The sequence below is a fragment of the Ctenocephalides felis genome, unplaced genomic scaffold, assembly GCF_003426905.1.
Source record: "Ctenocephalides felis isolate EL2017-DRISC unplaced genomic scaffold, ASM342690v1 CF-g0.4_SCAFFOLD_03570, whole genome shotgun sequence".
Lineage (NCBI taxonomy): Eukaryota > Metazoa > Arthropoda > Insecta > Siphonaptera > Pulicidae > Ctenocephalides > Ctenocephalides felis.
Window position 1 is genome coordinate 15,164,688 of NW_020539724.1, and position 22,977 is coordinate 15,187,664.

The 22,977-nt window shown below is 28.8% G+C and overlaps 1 protein-coding gene across 1 annotated transcript in view; it reads right to left on the reverse strand.

Annotated features, from left to right (window-relative positions):
* Window positions 1–22,977, reverse strand: part of LOC113382773 (glucose transporter type 1) — a 149,279-nt gene that overhangs the window by 113,858 nt on the left and 12,444 nt on the right. The window contains exons 4-11 of the mRNA XM_026621004.1: window positions 21,289–21,426; window positions 16,513–16,608; window positions 15,878–16,038; window positions 10,041–10,165; window positions 5,098–5,268; window positions 4,911–5,018; window positions 4,642–4,829; window positions 4,156–4,368 (exon numbers count right to left, since the gene is read on the reverse strand). Coding sequence (XP_026476789.1) covers window positions 4,156–4,368; window positions 4,642–4,829; window positions 4,911–5,018; window positions 5,098–5,268; window positions 10,041–10,165; window positions 15,878–16,038; window positions 16,513–16,608; window positions 21,289–21,426 — 1,200 coding nt within the window. The remainder of the gene's footprint in view (window positions 1–4,155; window positions 4,369–4,641; window positions 4,830–4,910; window positions 5,019–5,097; window positions 5,269–10,040; window positions 10,166–15,877; window positions 16,039–16,512; window positions 16,609–21,288; window positions 21,427–22,977) is intronic.

The following is a 22,977-nucleotide window of genomic DNA, read 5'->3' on the forward strand; positions in this document are numbered from 1 at the left end:
AAATTAGTAAAGCAAGGAAAGTCTATAAACTAACAACATTATTGTCCTACTTATTATTTTTAAAAAAAGAGTTAAAGCAATGATGGTATAAAATTCACAAAATATTGAATTTGCATAAACTATATTAGTAGTTTATTACCAATTGAAACTAGAATTAGATTATTGAATCTAGAGTAATTTCAATTTGAACTAGTTTAAACCAAATTTAATGCTGTTTCTTGAAATAAATATAAGTTAAAAAGAAAATCAAAACATTATATAGATAGTCCTTAAAAGCAAATTGATTTCAGCAATTGAAAACAGATTTAATTTCTTTAAATCTTTGTAAAAATTGATTTCACAACTAACGTATTTCCGTATAATTTGTAGTCGAACTCATTTTTCAAAAAAAAATAGATGAGGAACTTCAAGCAAAATTTGAGGTATTGGATGCGTATAATTTTTATGCTATTTCTATACGAGATATTTTATTTCTCGTTCATAATATATAAAATAGAATACAGATAAATATGTTTTTAAAACATTTTATGGAAATTATAAAAATTTATCTACCAAAGTTTATACTTATAATGTTGTTATTTATACCATCACCGTATAACGTTTTTTGTTTTAATTTTTGAAGAAATAAAACGATGTAACCTGATATTGCATCAAATACCATGAATAAATTTGAAATAAAATTATCACAAAATTGCAATATTTTTTAAGTGGTGATGCTTTGTAATTTAATGACTACAAATAATCAAATTTATTAGTTGAATAATAATTTGCTAATTAATTGATCAAATTTATTAAACTTTTATAGTCATCTATGCAAACATGCCCTATAGTAGAAATGAGCATACATAATGAACGACTAGATGAAATTTTGATATTATTGATTTTTTTTACTCACTAACACAAATGTGACTCTAAATATTAACTAGTTATTAATAATTATTAGTAACATTATAATGCTTTAAGTCAGTAAAATATTTTGGAGATAAATTCAAAGAACTCATATCTCATGGATCATGAGATAATTAAAAATAAAAATTATAAACTTTAATATTTAGTATCCAATTTTTCTATAATAGGTTCTAAATGAAAAGTTATAATAAATTTGAATATTAATCCAAAATCGTAACATTTGCATTAATATTCAAAAGTTGACTTTGTTTAGGTATTTCTAAGTTCAGGCAACGGTTCACATATAAGAACCTTTTTAATTTGAAGTAAATATATAGTATATATAAAATAAGTAATACTGTAGTGTCTATTAGTTTGTTGTTGACTTTAAAAACCTAAAAATTCATTTCAAATCATAAATAATTAGTTTAACTATGGCGTAATACACAGCAGTGTAAATTTTTCAGCTGGTGCTACAAACAAAAAACTCAAATTTTTATTATTTACAAATTAGTGATTCAAAAAGTGATTGCGTGATGATTTTGAAAATGCTTTACACTTAAACTGCAAAATAAATTAAACGTGGCTTTATACAAAATTTACAAACTTTATTCATAAATAGTGTCTAGTGTGTTTTTTATCTCAAAGCATTATAAAGCCAATTTAACATTTTGAAAACAGTTTGTCGTGAGTGCGATTGTTAGAGCTTTTTTCTTATTATTTACACGTGAAGTCTGTTCAGAATGATGCTGTATTTCTAAGATCGAAAATCGATGTGATTTATAGTGGTGTATGATGTTGCAAATAGCGCCTCTCCTCCAAACGCGGGGAAAGTCGAAAAACATTTAGGGAAGGTGGTATAAGAAGCTTGTGTTGTTTTGGATGTAATTAGATGTATAAAATATTATATTTATAATAAATAAATGAAAAATAAATATAAACATGTATAATTAAACTAAACCAATTAAATAATAAAAAGGATAACCAAACCCAAGCCCATTAAACCAAATGAAATAAAGCTGATGACTAACAGATAATAAATGAATGATTACCTTTGTCACATGCAAAATTATTTTGATCTTTAAAATTAATAATTCAAAAATGCTAATAACTGATTGTTTTATAAAAGTCCAAAATAAAACTTAATACTTGGTCAAAAATGTACTTAACAATTTATCCCTGTTTTTGTAATATTTTTATGAAGAAACTTTTTTGAAGCAATGTCATTTCATACTTTTTAAATTTATAAAATTTTAATCTAATAAATATTCTTTTTTTGTTTTGTACACCATTTGTACTTTTTTATTACACTCCAAAAATAAAGAAAAGATATATTTAATATATCCTAAATATTATTAATTTAGAAACAAATTTATTCAAAAGACGTTTTGCGGAATGTTGTTTTATTAAACTAAGTATCAAATAAATAAACGCAACAATTGTGTTTTGCAATTCATTGTGCAAAAATAAAAAAATGAATTTATAGAATTTTTAATAAACACCTCGATACGATTTTTTTATTATGGTAATTATAGTAGTTATAGTAATCGCTAAAAAAATGAAAGTTTGTATATAAATTTCTTCTCATATGTTTTCTTATAAGCTCAAAAAGTTTTCTAATTATGAACAAAATTTAATATCAATATCGATAAAAAATAAAAATAAACTCTATTCATTTATTTTTCTGGATTATAAAAATCTTCAAAATTGTAAAAGTTAGTTATATAATATACAAATCTGTTAAAAGCTGTTTCTATAATATGCGAAAATTATATAAAACATTTAATTTATTAATATATGAAAAACAAAAATTATTTAAAATACTATGGAAATTCCAAAATATTAGAGTTTTATTTATTATCTTTAGCGATTGATTGTTGAACTGCATTAGATGCATCAACGAGCGAAATATCCCATTCAGCATCCCAATATATACGAATAATATAAAATTTTAAGCATATCAGTATTTTTTCACTTTTAGTAAATATACTGTGAAATCTTTTCAAGATTATGAATTTTTTTTTGAAAAGCCATTTATAGAAAAAGCTTTCAATATTAAATTATAAGATAAACTTTATCGTAGTAATCAAAGTTGCAAATAAAGTTTCCATAATAATATTACAAAAATCAAGACGGTTTTATTTGTTTGCTAAAATTGTAATATGTGCTTTGGTTCCAGACATATGTGTGCCTATTTTTTTTTAAAAAAACTTAAAATTTTTGCATATGACAAGAAAAAAATGTGTGATGATGCATTTGTTAGTGTTAGCGTGTTAGCAGTGTTTGCAACAAAAAATCGTAACATGCGGGAAAAGACGCACACAATTAAATTTTACTTAAAAACAATCAATACTTAAACAAAATACCATGTTCAATATATTTACTGTTTAGTACCTGTTAGTACTATTTAGTACTATTTATACCATTTTTTATGTTATGATTGTTTTTAAGTAAACATTTTTTATACAAACCAAATTAATAAATATTTCAGTACCTACTTGTATTTAAATTTTAAATACCAATCCATAAAAAATCAAGTACCAGACAAGTATCAACTCTGGTTATTTAATTGTTAGTACAAATATTTTTATTGATTGGATGCAATAAATAATGCATATTAAGAGTCTTAATACTTACTACTATAAATTTTAATAAAGGTCAATTTTGATAAGTAAATTAAATTTTGAAATAGGTAAATAACTTAATAAATCGCAGTAAAAGTTTATTTGATGGTTATTATGATAATTGATAAAAATTTAATCGAAAGCTAGTGCAAAATATAAATCAAGTGATTACAGAAGCTTTTTCAAAAGTATTGCATAAGATCTTCAGTAATTAACTTATAAAAAGCTTCCAAATTCCATAAAATTTCTTATATTTTTGAAGCAGAATATAAAACAAATATCATGAAATAGTAAAATACGAGTTCAAAGTCAAAAAGATATGGGAAACAAAAATACAAGAAGTAAAACAGTAATAAATTACGTTTTCCTAGATTTAGCAAAATTACCATAAGTTATTGAAATTTGTTCTAAAATCAGAGAATCTGGGGAGTTTATATACCATCCATTAGAGTGAAAAATTTGATTACCTATCAAATGGTTTAGACTGGTTCTACCAAATAAACAAATACAGATATATACCCTAGACCAGTACCTCAAGGCACCCATTGAAAATGACCCTCATCAACAAAGAAAACTTAGGAAATAAAATTCTTAAGTAACCCATAGGACCTTTGGAATAATTTACTTTTCCAAAACTACTCACTTTTATCAGGAACGATATCGTTATGAATATGGAGAATATGAACATTCCTCCAAGACCATAAAGATGAAGAGTCCGTCTTCCAGTTCGATCCATCAGAGGAATTGACACCAAAGTCATCAGGACCATTATGCAGCCGATGCCAATGGTGGCGAATTTTGCACTTTCCTCAGTCAACCCAGAGGAGGTGAACAATGATGTCGAGTAATAGAAGACCTAGATGAGGAAAATAATTTTAGTTATATATTCTTAATACCATAGCATTTCTTGTACACTAAATTTCTATGTATTCACTAAAAAATCGCAAAAATTATTAACTTCCTGAAATAAACTAAATGTACTATGTGTGCATATATGTCTACGTGAGATAAAATTGGAGCATACATCGACAATTTCTCAAATATTGTTGCACCAATTTAAGAAATTTAAAAACTATTTGATGAAAGTCAATAAGGACAAGGCAAAATGTTTTAGGACATTATAACTCACAGCATTTATCCCACTAAGCTGCTGTGACAATTGCATCACAATACTGATGACCAAAGGTGCTCGGAGTGTCGGCGAACAAATCAATTCCATCATTGATATAGAGGACTCAGACTGTTGAGCCCTTTCTTCAGCTCGCATTTCTTCAATGTCTTCTTCCACTTGATTGGAAGCCCGCAGCCTCCTTAGAGCTACAAATTAAGAATGACATACATATTAATTGATAAATAAAAACAACAATTATTATTGGTTTTCACGAAATATATTATTACCTTTTCTAGCCTCCTCTTCCCATTGCTTCGTGATGAGAAGATACCGCGGAGACTCTGGGCAAATTGGCAGTAGGAGTAATTGTAGAATGGCAGGGAATATAGCTAAACCTAGTAAGAGACAATGAAATATATAAAAACCACACAGTTATATGTTGTTTAATCTATGAGTATAAATTATTTATTTTACCTAAAAGCAGTGGCCATCCATCGTCGGTGCCCAAAATTTGTTCTATTCCAAGGACTTGAGATAAAAGCAAACCGACAGTGACCGCCAGCTGGTTCACAGTGCCAAGGCCTCCTCTCAAATTCAAAGGCGCTATTTCAGATATGTACATAGGAACCAGAGATGTATTCAACCCTAAAAAATAAAAAAATAGTTATTAATTAACTGTGCAATATTTCTACTCAATAGACATTGTCTATATTTTATATTGAACCATTAGTTGAGGTCGAAGATTGAGAAAAAAGAAATTATATTTGAGCGAATATCCCCACATCAAACAATTATTTTTTTTGTCGATTTCGATATACTTGTGATTAAAATATTAATGTAGTAATTGCCATTTTTACACGCTTTTCGTTCTCAATGAATTACGCGTTAGTTTCTTCTTCAACAATAAATGTTATAAATTATATAAAACTTATCTACGTAGTATATAATATATAATAATTTGTATTTATATATTCATATAAATTGATCTAAGTGTGTTTCCCTTTTTTGCAAATAAAAGTTATATCAAAAGGGACTAATTTTATTTCGTTTACGATGATATATTTCGTTTATTTCGTTTTCGTTTACGGGTGATAAATTTATTTTATCAAGTACAGTTAGAAAATCATAAAAAATTGATATGGGGTAAATACTTAGAGTCCACCACGACACAACTAGGGGTGCATGGCATCGTGCTTTAAGGCAAATTGCTGGAACTTTTCGTACCAGAAGTAAATTTTCGAGGGGAAAAAATCAGTAATCAATAAATAGATATATCTACTGATCAATAATTCATGACAATCGTTTTAAAGATTTTCAAATAGATAATCATAAAAACTATATATTTTATCGCTCATATATAATATAATATATAGCAACAATTTCATTGTATGAAACACTCAAGAATATTTACATTAACAAGAGATGCAGAATGAATCCATCTGAAGATATATTTCTTACAATTAGAATAACGCATATGAAATATACGTACATTTTTAATTTGCATTGTAAATTTAAATTTTATGTTGAAAGAATAAAACTTTGTATTTTTTAAAAAAATAAAAAAAAAATCTGCAAATTTAAAATTTATTTGAACCGTATAAGTGAATTTTAAAAACTAAAATCTTGGTACGGAACCCAAAAAATTGTAGCAAAATTATAACTCATTTTTATAATCTCCATAAAATATTTGATGATTTGATGAGCATATGTTTAATGATTATTTTTGACATCCACAATTTTTATATTGTGGATTTATATCCAAAACCGCTGAACCTGCCTTCCCAAAATTTTTATCATTTTTCTTCATTTGTATCCAAACATACATACACAAACACACACACCTACATCCATTTTTTCTAAGGTGAGCCAAAATGTTCAGAAAATTTGAAACGTAAAGATATGCAATTTTTTTTATTTTTTATTTTTATGCTATTAATTTTAACTTTTTCCTATATATCTCAGAAACTTAATAAAAGAAATTTAATAAATTTTTCATTTGTATCCGAACATACACAAACGCACACACACACACACACCTACCTCCTACATCCATCTATTGTAAGGTGAGCCTAAAATTTTCAGAAAATTTTGAAACGTGAATATACAAAAAAAAATTTTGCTATTAATTTTAACTTTTTCCTATATATCTCAGAAACTTAATAAAAGAAATTTAATAAATTTTTCATTTGTATCCGAACATACACAAACGCACACACACACACACACACCTACCTCCTACATCCATCTATTGTAAGGTAAGTTTAAAATTTTCAGAAAATTTTCAAACGTAAAGACAAGAATTTTTTTTTTGCAATTACTATACCACCCTACGGGAAATTAAAAACATTGGAAACCTATGTTCTAGGCTAAAAATATTTCTCACATTCTCAGCTCTATCCTGACACGACACCAATGTATCTAACATCTGTAAAGTGCTGTACAGAGTGCAAATAGACCGGATTTCTTCCAACCGCACATTACAGGTGTAACAATATCGAACAATATCCTTTCCGTCCAGTCGAGTGAACAATTCTGCTGCGGTTGACGTTTCATAACCGGGAGGAGAGGAGCAGAACTAAGCAAGCGAACGCAGCACAATGCATGCCTCCTCTATCCGCTGCGAAGCGTCGACGCTTTGTTGCAGAATAATACGCCCCGACGCCCGCAACGGGGACTTCAGTTAGGCGTGCGTCGAACACTGACACGATGCTTAGCTCGATGGAAATTGGCAGTTGGTAGGCAAACTAATACGTATACAGGGTGTCCCAGAACTCAACGTCAACCCGAAATAGAGTGATAATATTCACCGTAATTGTCTCAAAAAAATTAGAAACTAGTGGGGCGCATGGCACCGTGCATTAAGGCAAATTGCTGGTAATTCCCGTAGCAAAAAAATAAGTTTTTAAAACAGATTCAATAGAACTCAAAAAATCACCTTTTTGAAAAATTTGAATTTTTTAATACTCTGAATTATTTTGGAAGTTTTGAGCTTTTTTTCAAAGCAATCGCGATACGTTAACTGCTAACGGATGAACATTGTTACAGAACCCATAGAAATGTAAACATAATTTGTTTTTATTATTTAAATATCTATAAAATATGTGATAATTTGATGTGCATATATCTAATGATAATTTTTATCCGCCTAATGGCATTTTTTACTGTTTTTATTATATCTCCGCAACCGCTAGACTGTCTTCCCAAAAATGTAAACAAATACAAATAAAACATTTTTTGAATCATTCAAATCGGACGCTCGAATCTCTCAAAAATTGAATTACCGTTTTGGCACTTTCTGACGCGTATCTTCAGTACGGCTGAACATACCTTGCCAAAAACTAAGCAGCACGTATCTTTAGAAATCAAATGTTTTTTTGATCATTCAAATTGATTGATTAGTGTTCTCGCAATCGTCGACGAAAAATTGTATCCGCACATACATACAAACACACACACACAATGTTTAGAAACTTTCGAGACGTAAATATATATAAAAATTTTACGGGACGTTAAAAATAATCAATAATATATTTATTATCAAACATACAATTATTATTGGCAAGTTCCATTCAACATTTGCGCAATTAATTAAGATTGTAAAATGGTAGAATACTTGGTAACTTTACACTAAAAACGAGGAATAAAACCTAATAATAAAAAAAATTATGATATTTAAAATTTTTGCACACACTCTTATACGAGTATATAATGAAACATGGATATATATATATATATATGTATATATATATGTATATATATATATATATATATACATAGGTATATATATAAGGCTGGTCCTTAATATGGACATTTTCGAATTTCCTTGCTCACAAGGGCTCAAATGGTTCCAAATTGATAAAAAACATAATTTTCTGAAAGTTTTAGCTCTTAATGTTAACTTTTAGATAGTGCGCAATTCAATCAAACTTCATATGGAAAGAGCATGAAAAAATTTTGAAAATTAAAAATTTTTTTTTAGGTATAACTTAGTGACAAATGAATTACAAGAGAAAATTCGTATCATTTTTTATTCAAAATTTGACGCTTTGCTAAACAGGTTTTTTATAATTTGTTTTGTAGAGCGTCGAACTTTGAATAAAACTCATTCATTTGTTCGCTAAATTATATCTAAAAAACATTTTTAAAATTCTTGAAAAATTTTCAATGCTATTTCCATACAAAATTTGATTAAATTGCGCACTATCTAAAAGTTAATATTAAGAGCTAAAACTTTCAGAGAATTTGGAACCATTTGAGCCCTTGGTAGCAAGGAAATTCGAAAATGTCTATATTAAGGACCACCCTAATATATATATATATATATATATATATATATATATATATATATAATTTGTTTATATTAAAACATTCATTCAAAATACATTAAAATTTACAGCCGTTGATAGATCTTGGTTGTATATCTTAGGACTCTAATAGAATAGAGATCAATTAATAGGTAATTCAAAATACTTAATTTTCTAGCTTAATAGAAAAAAGTCACCGGACAGTATGCAATTTGTGAACACCTATTACTAAAAAAGTATCCAATTAGAAAACACCTATTTTGAGAGAAAATGTACTGATATAGTGTATTACGACTGTACACAAGACAATTAGCCGTGAATTAATTTTAATTTATTCATGTGGCAGCAACGACTCAATCAACTATTCAAAAATAATTATTTGTTGGAAGATTATTAGCATATGCTCTACTTATTACTGGCTAGAGTTATCACATTTCTGGTGTAATGAATTCCAAGCATGCTTATTATTTTTTAATATCTTATGACAGTAATATAACACAATCATTCTTCATAAATATTTTCATCACTCATATAAAAATTCATCTCTTTGAAGTCAAACTGACGAGCTAGCTCTCTTCGTTTTCCATGAAGTATAAAAAAATTCCATTGATCGCTATGTCTTTTCCCAAGACCTATATATCGTTGACATATCGTTTCTTACGATGCAAACAAGAAATAAATCAAGATTGATAGATAAATAAAATATTTGACAACGGTACATGTTTGCACAAATTTTCCGGCTGACATGCAACGCTGCGCTCGTCTGAGGATAGCGTGGCTTTTCCTCCGACAAGTAATGTATAGTTTTCTTATTTGATGGTATGAAGTCGAGGAAAAGAAAAATTGTATTAAAGTGAAAAGTTTTAACATTCGTCAAGTTTTGTGTTCCACTAAAACGTAGTTGGATATATGATTAGGTTTCTCAAAATATCGAAGAAAGAGATCGGTTGTATTGTCCTAGAACTAAAGTAAACGTTTTGAGAACCAAGATCGATAATTATCCACATTGCTAATGGGTAGAGTTACAGAAATACAGAAAGTATGTCTAGTTTTTTAAGCGTATTTAAGAGGTTGTTAACTAAAATTTATCATTATGTTAAAATTTGAACTTACCACAATTGACGCCAATAATAAATCTTCCAAAAAAGAGCATCTCGTACGAATGAGTTATCTTCGTGAAACCCATTAGACAAGCGCCAGTTATTCCTAGAACATTGTTCAGAAGCAGACCGCCTTTTCTGTAATTAAAAAAAACATCATAAATATTTATATAATTTTTGGTCAAAGACTCAATATAATATCAGAAAAAATAAATCTCAACATTTTGTTTGATTGAAATTAAACCATAGATTCTTCTTGTAAGCAGAAAATTTTAAGGCAATAGCATAGTAGCTATGAGATTTATTATTATATGAAAAGTCTCTACAGATTAAATACATAGACATTATATTTCAAAAGGTAATTAGTTATAACCCAGACTCATAAGCAAACCTATATATAGAATAAAGGTAGTGACTGGTTTGCCATCCTTTTCCTACTACTTTTAAATATTGGTGTTGAATAATTTCCAACTTTGCTTGTTTTTGAGCTATCGACTCAAAATGGACCTTGAACCTTTGAGCCCCCGAATATGTATATATATATATATATATATATATATATATTTATATATATCGTAACGTTTTGACAATACGGCCCTGAATGAAACTAACACGTGGTTCCTTAGTAGCGTGTCAAAATTTCTTAAAAAATGACAAGATCCCATCGCTTTTTAAATTTCCCGTAGAATTTGAACACATGCTAAAAACTGCTTTAAGAAAAAATGTGACATTTCTATTCAAATTTCGAACAGTAAATCATATTGTTAAGTTAAAAAAATATGTTTATTAGTGTGTTTACCATCTGTGAGGTTAAAAAAATTTATCAATGTGCACATACTCATACCATGGATTAATAATGGTTTCATATGTTATATTAGAATACAAAATTGTAAGTGTTTTATTATTATTATTATTATTATTGTTTTTCTATGAAATTCCTTACATATTATTTATTTAGTTCTAATTTATATAGTTAAATTGATTACCACTGAATGAAGGCTAAGATGGTAGCCGAAATGTATAGATTTTAAATATATAAATTTTTAAAAAACTCTCATACTATATATATATATATATATATATATATATATATATATATATATATGTGTGTGTGTGTGTGTGTGTGTGGTTTCTTTACTGTTAGCAGATTAGCTACGATTACCCAAAAAATCCTGAATAGATTTTGAAAATTTGGAAATCGTTCAGTCGACATCAGAAAGAAATTGTGCTGGTTAGTTATTGGTAAAGATCGGTCGGGCTGTTTCTTTGTAATTGGTTGATGAAAAAATGCTATTGATTTTGATGGAACTTCATATGATCTTATAAGTCATGTTGTAATCAAGAATCTTAGTATAGTAATTACACAAATTCGGTTTGTTTTGCGAAGTTTTGCATAAACAACGATGATGAATAAAAACATTAAATACCACATTTCGTCATTTAACTTTTAAAATCTGGCTTAGAGAATATTTACAAAAACCATTCATTCATATGTTATATCACAGTCTTTGTTCAAATACTGTTTGAAAAGTCTGCTGGATGTCGCATTTAAAACTCCCGCCGTGTATTAAATTTTCCGAGCTTTTCTCTTGGTTTTCCGGAGTTCGTCGAAAAGGGTTGTCGGACAATAGTGCTAAACGATGCGAACGATTATGCACACAAGGACACAATTCAAACAAATGTCTCGGCTCCGTGTCCTGCCATGAATATTAATGATGGAGAAGTGCTGCACCAGGATATTTGGTACCTCTACTGTTGAACTGTTTTTTGAGTCGATTAAGGATGATTCGACTTTGATTCAATAAAAGTATAGGCAAGTGTGCGATTTTCATTAGAAATTATTTCTATATTATTCGTAGTTTCCATAAATCTTTGAAGTTATTAAAATGGAAAGTATTTTTTAGGCAAGACAGATATTACAGCTGTTTAAAGTAAAAAGTAAAAAAAATACAAGCAGTCAATAAATGTATATTAATTTCAATTACATGAAGTTCTTCAAACACAATTACATGATGAGTGAAGTTTCGAAAACAATAATTGTTTAGGTGTTGTTTAACATAATCCTAAACATAGTGAACAAATATTATAGAAGTTATTAATCAGTAATTACTTCATTTCTCTAATGAAGGTTCATTTCAACAAACCGATCATGTCATATTTGAAGTATAACTTTAATTACATTATTGTTTTTAAATATTATACATATTTTTAATGCTAATATAAATATATAATTTATAACACTAATAAATGTGTGCATCATGAGTGTTACTATATTACTAATATACATTATTAAAAAGTATTATATGAAGTATTTATTTTTACTTAAATGCCATCTTTTACAGTAGCAAATAAGTTTTACTTCAATCGCGTGTGAACCTTACGCGCACTCTTTTTTTTTCAATTCAATTGATTTGACAAATTCAATTGATTTGACGTATTTTGAATAAATAATTATTTGGTTTTTAACGAAAATTATTTCCGCCATTTAACAGCTGTAAAGTGGTACTAAAAATATAAATATAACTTTGGATTTTTTCAAATCAATGGAACTGTTTTTGAGAGAACATCGACGATAAGTAAAATTTTCGCGTACATAAACATACAGATATACTAGTACTTAATCAATTGCGGTGCCAAACGATTCAGAATTACTTAAACGATAAAACAATAAAAGTGGAAAAAAACATAATGATTGACTAATAGAATTTCTTGGCAAAACAAACTTTTCATTTTGGCAGTGAAGTTCAAATTTGCTAATTAGTAAGTATAAAACTTCATTCCATCCAATATATTTCTTATTTATTGATCTAATTCCTGACCACGCCCGCATACAGCATCTCTAATAGGAAGAGACAATATACAAACAAACAAGTCCTCGTCCTCAGTCCCTAGTCCTCGTCCTCGTAGGGAACTAATGCACAGGACTGAGAAATGTCGTACCGAGCACAAACTTTTCTGAAATATGTTCAAACACTTCACGACGAGAGCTAATAAGCGACAGACACACTACAAGCTGACGAAATTAGCTACGAGGATTTCCAATCAGGGATTGTCAACAGTGGGAAGGGATGATACATTGATAACAATTTGGAATCGATTATCGGTTCAGTAAAGTTACGAGGTCTATCTATTGTAGTGTATTTTGTCGAATTTGAGGGATAGTAAATCAAACCGACACTGAAATATGTAGAACAAAAAAATAAGTGGATTTTGTGACAACATCAACAAAAGAAATTAATCCTAAAACCTTAAATTTGATGGAAGCAAATATATGGAGACAAGCTTTTCTATAAATAACTAGCAAATCGGTCGAACTCCGTTTTACCATCAGATGGTTTCATTTTATGTAACATTTCGTTTGGTGATTAAAAGATGAAGAAAAAAATTGCGTGCTGCTGAAATTGAATAAAAATTTGCACAATACACGTGATTGATTTGATGGTTTCCAATTGAAATGTTAGGAGACGAATAGCTTATTATTTTTACTTTTTTGCACAATTTCACAGTGAACACAATGCCGGTTTTTCACATGAAATTAACTGAGCAGAGAACAATGAGTAGCTGTCAAACAAATGAGTGGCAGTAAAACAAAAAATATTAGTTTGTAGTACATGGTAAGTATCAGAGATGACGCTGTATGTGAAAAAAGAAAAAGTTTTTCGCTTTTCTGTTGAAATCTTTCTTCAATTTTCTTTGCTATAAACCTCACAGAGTACGAGACCTTTCCAACAAATGCAAAATCATCGAAATCGGTTGCGTTCTGGAGTTATATTGCCAGGAAGGAAAATCCGACTTATTTTTATGTAATAGAAATTTATATAATGTTTAGGGAAACAGATAAAATGACGTATTACACGACTGCCCTGGGTAACTGTGATGTAGGTGGCAAACTAATGAATTTTGCAATTTATAATTCGCAAAATATTGATCATTATTATTGTAACCGGTATTCAGCATTACGAACGGTCAATATATAAACTACGCAATATGTTTGATTATTCATTCCTTACAACATTGTAATCCATTATGAATCCTGAAGTTCTCTTCAGAAAGTAAATTAGAAATCATTTCCATTTTATCAGCACAATTTAGAATAAGACAAATCCAAAATACAAAATATCTGCAAAATTTGAGATGTAGTCTACCTATGAATCCTTGTATCAAAATGTTGACAATCCCTTTCCAGGTGTTACAAATTGCACTCACATAGTCTGAATGTAGAATGCAGAATGCATTTTCAGTAGCTAAATGCATTCGCTTGTAAACGATTTCGGTTGATTGTTTTGAACGAGTTCCTACACATTGTCGGAACGAAAGCGCCTGAGTATGGATTTCGAGCGATACTCCAGGATATGGAGTCGTTCCGAACAAATTCTAAACTATATTATATGTATTATATATGAGAGAGTGTTGCTTCGATGTATTACAAGCACGTAAATAGTTGTTCTGTTGATAGTCAGTCATTCATGTATACTTGAGGATTAACTAGTAATTATAAGTTGGATGAGATGATGATGGCAATAAAATGACGTTTATAGAGAATATAAAATATGTATGTTGGATACTTGTAAATTTTTGGATTGTATTTTATGAATTTATCTATGTATCTTATAAATTATGACTTACACATCTAGTTTTTATTACAAAATAAGGTTCATGGTAAACGCTGGGACCATTCTTCTAGTACATTGGTATAAATGTGTACGATTAATCTCTTGATTTGGTGAGTACTAGTCATGTACTCACCAAACCGTGTACAACAGTATCGGTCTTGAAAAGTGTCCGCTTGTTCTTCACTCTCAGCGGACTGTTGTACTTTAATATAGATCTCAGTAAATTTATAATCCCGTAAGACCGTCCGATTTTGCCATCCTTCTAGTACATCGGTATAAATGTGTACCATTAATCTTATGTATTCTCAAAAAATAGAAGTTAAAATATCATGAACGTGTATTTCATTTTCCTTCTAACAAAATACAAAAGAAGTATAAATCATCAGTAACTACCACAAAGCCAGTCAGTTTACGTATGTAATTTGTAGAGTAATAGCGTCTGGTCAGTGGGTCTCTTGATTTGTTGAGTACTAGTCATAAGGCTTTATTTTGTACAGTCTTTAGTTTTTGTAAGTTTGTCGCTGGAGCGGTGTATAAAGGTCCTGGAAAGTGTCCGCTTGTTCTTCACTCTCAGCGGACTATTGTGCTTTAATATAGATCTCAGTAAATTTATAATCCCGTAAGACTGTCCGATTTTACCATCCTTCTAGTACATCGGTATAAATGTGTACCATTAATATTATGTATTCTCAAAAAAATAAAAATTAAATAATCATGAATGTGTATTTCATTCTACTTCTAGCGATATACAAAAAAAGTATCAATCATCAGTAACTGCTACAAAGCGAGTCAGTTTATGTATGTATTTTGTAGAGTAATAGTGTCTGGTCAGTGGGTCTCTTGATTTGTTGAGTACTAGTCATAAGTATGTAATTTTTGTAAGTTTGTTGCTGAAGCGGTGTACAACAGTATCGGTCTTGGAAAGTGTCCGCTTGTTCTTCACTCTCAGCGGACTGTTGTGCTCAGTAAATTTTTAATCCCGTAATACTGATTTTTATGTTTTATGTTGATATTTTATATGTTGTAACATCAAGGTATTTGACATTCTTGGATCATTCAACTTCGCTTTAGGTTATTTTGGTGTTAATTAATAGTAGTGTAAATAGTTAACTCCCGCGTTTAACCCAATTCGCATAAAATAATTGCATGAATTTATATAAAATAATTTATTCTTCGGCAAGAATTTTCCACTGTCGATATATTTTACTAAGAAATATATTCTAAAATATATCCTCACCTGCCAAATCTATTAGCTATCATTCCGCCGCTGAATCCGCCGAGCATTCCTCCAATAGCAAATATACTGACAGCGACAGAATACAACTGCTTGACAGACTCCTCGAGAATGTCTTCACCATATCGATCCTTATACACATCTTTCATGAAATTTTCTATATTCTGAAAAAGAACCAAATCAAATATTCAGAAATGTGTATGCTAGCTTTAGAGGAAAGATCATATTATGCAATTTCAATACTGTATTCGAAGAAGTTTGTAAGACGACATTGATGTAACTTGGTAAAATGCAAGTTATGAAGTATATTCTACCAATTTAATAGGCAGCAATAGTTTATTTCCTTATATGGACATATAACAAGGAAATAAATATAGACAGGAAGTTCGAAAATATATAAAAATATATATAAAGAAGATATATATTGTATTATACAATATGAAATTTTGACAAGCGAAAAAAATGAAATAAATATCTAAATGTATTACATTTTATTCTGAAAAACTCGAAAATGAAGCAGCCAGTATAATTTGTCATTTGATTATAACAATAGCTTTAATTTGCTTCAAATCGAATTCAGAACTGAATGAAATATAATTTATATACACAATACTATTAAGTTAATAAGACTGACTTACCAATTCTGGTGCATTTATGACACCCGTATTGTATCCAAATTGCAACATTCCTAAAACTGCGGCCAATATCGCGTAGGATAGGAAAAACGTTAGGCCCTGCAAAAAAATAAAAAATATATATTAAATAATATAATATTTTATATGTATCAAAATACCTATGAAATGCATACACTTTTATGCACTATTTATTATATATTTTAAAATTTTACAAACATTTCCGGACTCAGTTTTTACTTGAATTGAATAATATTACTCATCCAGACTACAACACACATGTGATGGTTACGACAGTGTAAGTGATAAGTCGTGCATCGGATAACAAGGACTTTCTGCTCAATGATAAAATATATTTAAGTAATATGATAAAATATAAAATATATTTAAACGATTATGAGATAATCTAGTCTCGAAACAGTTGTAAAATTTAAAATATTTAATAAATTTTGCAAAAAATTATTGTATGTTTATATTTCATAGTTAATTTTATATTTCATCCACTCATAACACTATATATATATATATATATATATATATATATATATATACAATAATGATGTAATTTGCTGATTTTTTTTACTTCCATGCTTAGGAATCTTTCTGTACAACGTACAGATTTATGCAAATTATTTTCTGTCGTTCAAATCTCGTCCCATATAAATTAACAGCTTCAATTATATTTGCAACCAAATTATAAGTATAAAAACTTTTCTCTCTCGTTGTTAAACTTTACCCATTTGGCCAATTAGCTTATTCGACAAACGTTTCTACTGAAACTCCTAATTGATACAGAATCGGAAATTTTAATCATTTATATACTTTCTTCCTGAAGTTTTTAACGAACGATGAAGGAATAGAATTATCGAAACGTAAATAAATTATATATAAAAAGAGAGAAGGAGAGAGAGAAAGAGAGAAGGAGAGAGAGAAAGAGAGAAGGAGAGAGAGAAAGAGAAGAAGAGAGAGATGGAGAAAGAGAGAGATGGAGAAAGAGAGAGATGGAGAAAGAGAGAGATGGAGAAAGAGAGAGATGGAGAAAGAGAGAGATGGAGAAAGAGAGAGATGGAGAAAGAGAGAGATGGAGAAAGAGAGAGATGGAGAAAGAGAGAGATAGAGAAAAAGAGAAAGAGATAGAAAGAGAGAGAGAGAGAGAGAGAGAGAGTTAGCCAACCACATGGCACAAAGATTCCATTTGATTTTGAGAAATTATCTTGTTAAAACCAAGCTAAATATATCACAAAAAATAACACATATTAAACACTATTTAAAAAAATCACTTTTCGTATAAATATTGATACATTTTCGTTGATCTCCTGATTTCGATATCGTAAGAATTAAGGTGATGCTTATCGTTAGTTACACATAATTTGCCTTCTACTTTAAAATAGCATCAATAGAAAAATTCTAAACTTTGCTTGTTTTTTTTTAGAGAACCACATTATATGGACCTTCAAGCCCCGCTCTACGTTATATATACATATATATATATATATATATATATATATATATATATATATATATATATATATATATATATATATATATGTATATTTGTATGTTAGTAAGTATTCCTATATGTATCACTGTTTCGAATCGAAAATCAATTAAATAAAACTTTTTTAATAACGAAACTTCTACCGGAAACAATATGATACGACATCGTTCGTTAAATTCCCGCAAAAGTAAAGAAAACTAAGTCGAACTTTTTGCTGAAGTCGATTGTAGCCTTTCTGCCAATATATCTGTATAGCTAGTTATATCTTTTTAGAACTTTTTACTCTAGCATAAATTTCCTCATTCTTTTTAATGTGATTTTTCAGAATTGTAAAAATTGCATATAGTTAAAGAAAATGCACAAAAAGCAAACATATTTAAATTGTTACTTTAATTGTATATGATTGCCCTCTAGTAATATACAGGGTGTATCAGAATGAGGGTCAAAATTTTTCAAAATTCAACCCTTATCTTTGGCTCAATGCACGGGACATCAGAATTCATTTTAGAGGTATGGTTTCTTGAGAAAAGTATCTTCTTTTGGTCCCTAGAATCCGAAAATCATATGTGCCTAAGTGACCTTTAAATCGACCCGCCCTACCTGACAATGTTACAAAATTAAGATTTTTGTGCTTTCTCGCTAAAAAAGCCATAATTATTTGGTAAAATAACAAAAATGTTGAAATGTGTCTTGGAAGTTACGTGGGCCCATAGAAGGTCGGTATATGTATTCTGAGGGCGGCACGCTGTTCCGTATAGCAGTGTCTTTCCTTTGAAACACTGCCGTAGCAAAAGAGTTAAAAATATAAAAATCCATTAAACTTGTAACAAATATATCAAAAATCTCAAAAAACATGCTGTTGGCTTTTATAAAGCAATTTATCCATCGCACGCACATTACTCGCACGTAACAGAATTAACTTCACGTGCGATAACTGAAAGGTATTATTTAAGTTTAATTAAAGTTCCTGTTATTGTGGAATATTGTGGCACGATAGCTAGCTCTCAACTGTATTTTCATTTTCATACAGTTGTTGCCAGCCTAAGACGGTTAACCATTCCGAGATCTATTATACGAAACCTGAAGAGATTATACACGAAATAACTAAATCCGGAGGCTTAAACTGAACCGAACGCATAAAGCAGGGAAAAGGGTAGTAAGCAGATATAAGCCATTGTGTTATATTTACGGGGAAATGATTTATAATAATCAATCCGGGATGTTTATTATATTGTAATATAGAAAACGATTTTGTTTTTGGAGAATATATATGGAGCCCCTCTAGGGCAGGGCCGTGAGCTGAGTTAAATTCCAACTAGATTCAAGGAAGAATAGTGTAAGAGATCGTCAATTGCCATTTTACAGTGTCCGATATGGGTTTAGAAACATATTTTTGATCAAAATAAGATACTTTGCTGAAGAAACCACACCTCTAAAATGAATTCTGATGTCTTGTGCATTGACCCAATAATAATGGTGAAAATTTAAAAAATTCTATTTTGACGCATTTAGAGAACCCCAATTTTCAAAACTCAACAATTATTTTTGACATAAGAATTTATTTTCAGAGTATGGTTTCTTCAGCAAAGTATCTTATTCTGATTCCTAGAATCCAAAAATCACATAATATACCTAAGTAACCTTCTATTAGATATATGCTGTTTTTCTCAAAAAATATTTTATAATTTTCCCAGAGAAAAGTTTGATTTCCCGACGTATAAGTCATTCTGAATCGATCGATGCAAAATTTAAAGCCCATTTGATACGATCATCAACATTGTTTCCAATTTTGGTATAAATCATAAACTAGCAAATCGAATTTCCAGACAAAAACATTTTTTTTCAATGTTAAGTTAATAAAAACCAAAGAATAAATAACCAAAATATAATGTTAATATATAATATGAATTATGATATTACATATTATATTTCAACACAAGAAAACTCACATAAAATCATATTTTTTATTAAATAATATAAACATTTTATAAAATAATATAACACGTTATTAAATTTATTATAAGTAAGTACTTAATTAAATATAATATGAATAAAATTATAAAATTGATCTAAATACAAATGCATGTAACTGTAAAACAAACTATAAAGGACATGAAAAAATTAACCTGTGAATATTAAAAGCAATATTAAATAAAATAAGATAATAAAAAATCTGTAAATAAATATTTAATAAATTAAAATATGAATTAAACCTGTAAATGAAATTAGAATTCTAAAAATAGATAAAAAAATTAGATTATAAATGGAAATTATAAATTAATCCTGAAAATAAGATAAATGATTCTGAAAATAAATAAAAAAGATAAATTATAATTGAATATATAAATTAATTCTGTAAATAAGATGAATAATTCTGAAAAAAAGATTAATTATAACAAACTTGGAACAACTAAAGCCTAACAATTATAATTAACAAAAATAGATCTATACCGATAAAGTGTGAATCTGCCAAAAACCCAAACTATTGATTTATCAACTTCTGGTTTAAGTAAACAATGATAATATTATATTTATTTTAAATAAAATGTTATTTAATTTTATATACCTATAACATATTCACATAAATAATTATAATTGTGTTTCGACTAGAAAATCCAAAGTATTTGGATTGTATTACTCTGAATCATAAATGCAATTTTTTTTATAACTATGATTTATATTTAGCAATCAAGAATGCGCAATCTATGAGCTTAATGACTATATATAAAAGTGCAAAATCTAAAATCTGTAATGAGATCTAAGATCTCATTAGTTTATATACGCAGACAAATTGTCGTTGACCAAAATAAATTTTCTTTAATTTTTTTTTTAGTTCAAACGAACTGATTTACATTCATCTTGCAATGATGTCGAAATACTATATTTATTAGAGAACTTAAAATTCTAATTAAATATTTTCCAATGGAAAAATATGTACGACATATACAATTCTTAAAATGTTAATTTACAGTCGGTCGTCGAATTGAAAGAACAATAAATAATGATCTATTTATTTATACGTTTCGACACGGTATGTGTGCTATCATTTAGCAAAATTTTTTCAAGTAATAAACAGTATCCACCCCAGGAAAAACACTCACAAAAAATTAAACTAACAATATTATTTAGAACAGACAGTTATGTAGCCTCACTACATGATAATAAGGTATGTAATTTATGTCTCAACGTCGAACACAAAATCTAAATCATATATATATATATATATATATATATATGTGTGTGTGTGTGTGTGTATATTTATGTATTACAAAATATGATCAAACCTGCTCCAGAAGCCGAAGCTTTCGCCTATGAGAGTGCTCCTCCAACCTGTCGACGTACTCCCTAAGTTCCTCGATCTCTTCCTTGACCTGTTGCACTGTGTCCAACTCGTGCTTAATGGCCACCATATCTCGTTTTACCTGAAAATCATAAATTATATATTAAAAATATCACAATATTAATATAAATCTTTTGGTTCGTACAGCTACGAAGAAATTCAAGAAACATCTTAAGGAAAATTCAAGAAACAGATAATATTAACATACTAATTGTTATTTTTTTTTACTTTCAAGAAATGTAATAATTTTCTATTTTTATTATTTTGTAGCGTATCCATAAATTTCACATATCTAATATATGTAATATTTTATCATTGAATTTATTTATAAATTATTTAAAATTATTATTCTCAAGCTTTTGTTGTGTACATTCGTTTATAATTTTCCCTACACACGCCATAACTGGACTCATTTTCATTTTATATTACATGAAGCATTATGGAATGTAAATAAACAAAGAAACACAACGGACTTAATGAATTTAAACATGAAGCTTAATAAATTCGCCCAGTTTCGCGATTTATTTTCTTTGGTTATAATTAATACAACCTCTCACAAGTGAACAAATGGAATTCTGCAAAACTGTATAATATGAAATAATAGTAAGAAATATTGTAGGAGAAGAAAATGGATTATCATAAACTGGCTAATAATACAATGTATTAGATGGGGAATTAGAAATGTAAATTTGATCAACAGGACTGTAGACTTCAAATCAGTAGATTTGAAGATTTTCTTCAGGGATTAACAAAGTCGTCCAGAAATTTCATGATATCTGTTGAAAATAAGTTGCTACTATATAAATCAATCATTAAACCAATCCGGACCTACGGAATTGAGCTCTGGGGATGTGCTTACGAATCAAATATAGCTATAATGCAGAGAACTCAGTCAAAATTTTTACGTGCAATACTTAATTCTCCGTGGTACGTGACAAATGAAACCATTTGGCGTAAGAAGATTGAAACGTGAATGGCCTTTAGATTTAGCCTTACATTAGCTTCAATATAACATTATCTTTTCAATTGTTAAACTAAGAAGATCTCACTGGAGTTCTTCATAGACATCACTCTCAAATATTGTCAATTTAGCTTATAGGAATCCTCATGTATTTCTGATTGCTGAATAAAATAGAGTTACAAAAAAAGAAAAAAAATTACATGGTGTGAAAACGTACGTACAAAACTTGATTCAAAAAGCTAATCAATTTCTATTAGGTTCGTAATTTTCGGAAATTAAGTTTATAAAGTTTGAGATGCTCGATTGAACTCCAAAAACATAAGAGGCCAAAAGTGACAACGCTATCGTATCTTTCTTTCTTGGTACTAAAAACCGTGAAAATGATATAATAGGTTGTCAAATATCTCCCTTCCGCCTTTTTATATCATAAACCAAGAGCAAAAAAGCGGAAGGGAGATATTTGACAACCTAATATAATTGCTGTACGAGTTCACACATAAAACCGTTTATTATAAATGCGTATCACAAAGATGCAGTTTTAATAACATTCTTTCGTGATTTGTTTATATGTAATCACACAACAAGAAGATAGAAGTTTCATAGACTGCCAAGAAGTAAGCATAATATAGTGTTGCCATAACAACGTGTTAGGGGCCGTTCAAGTATTACGTA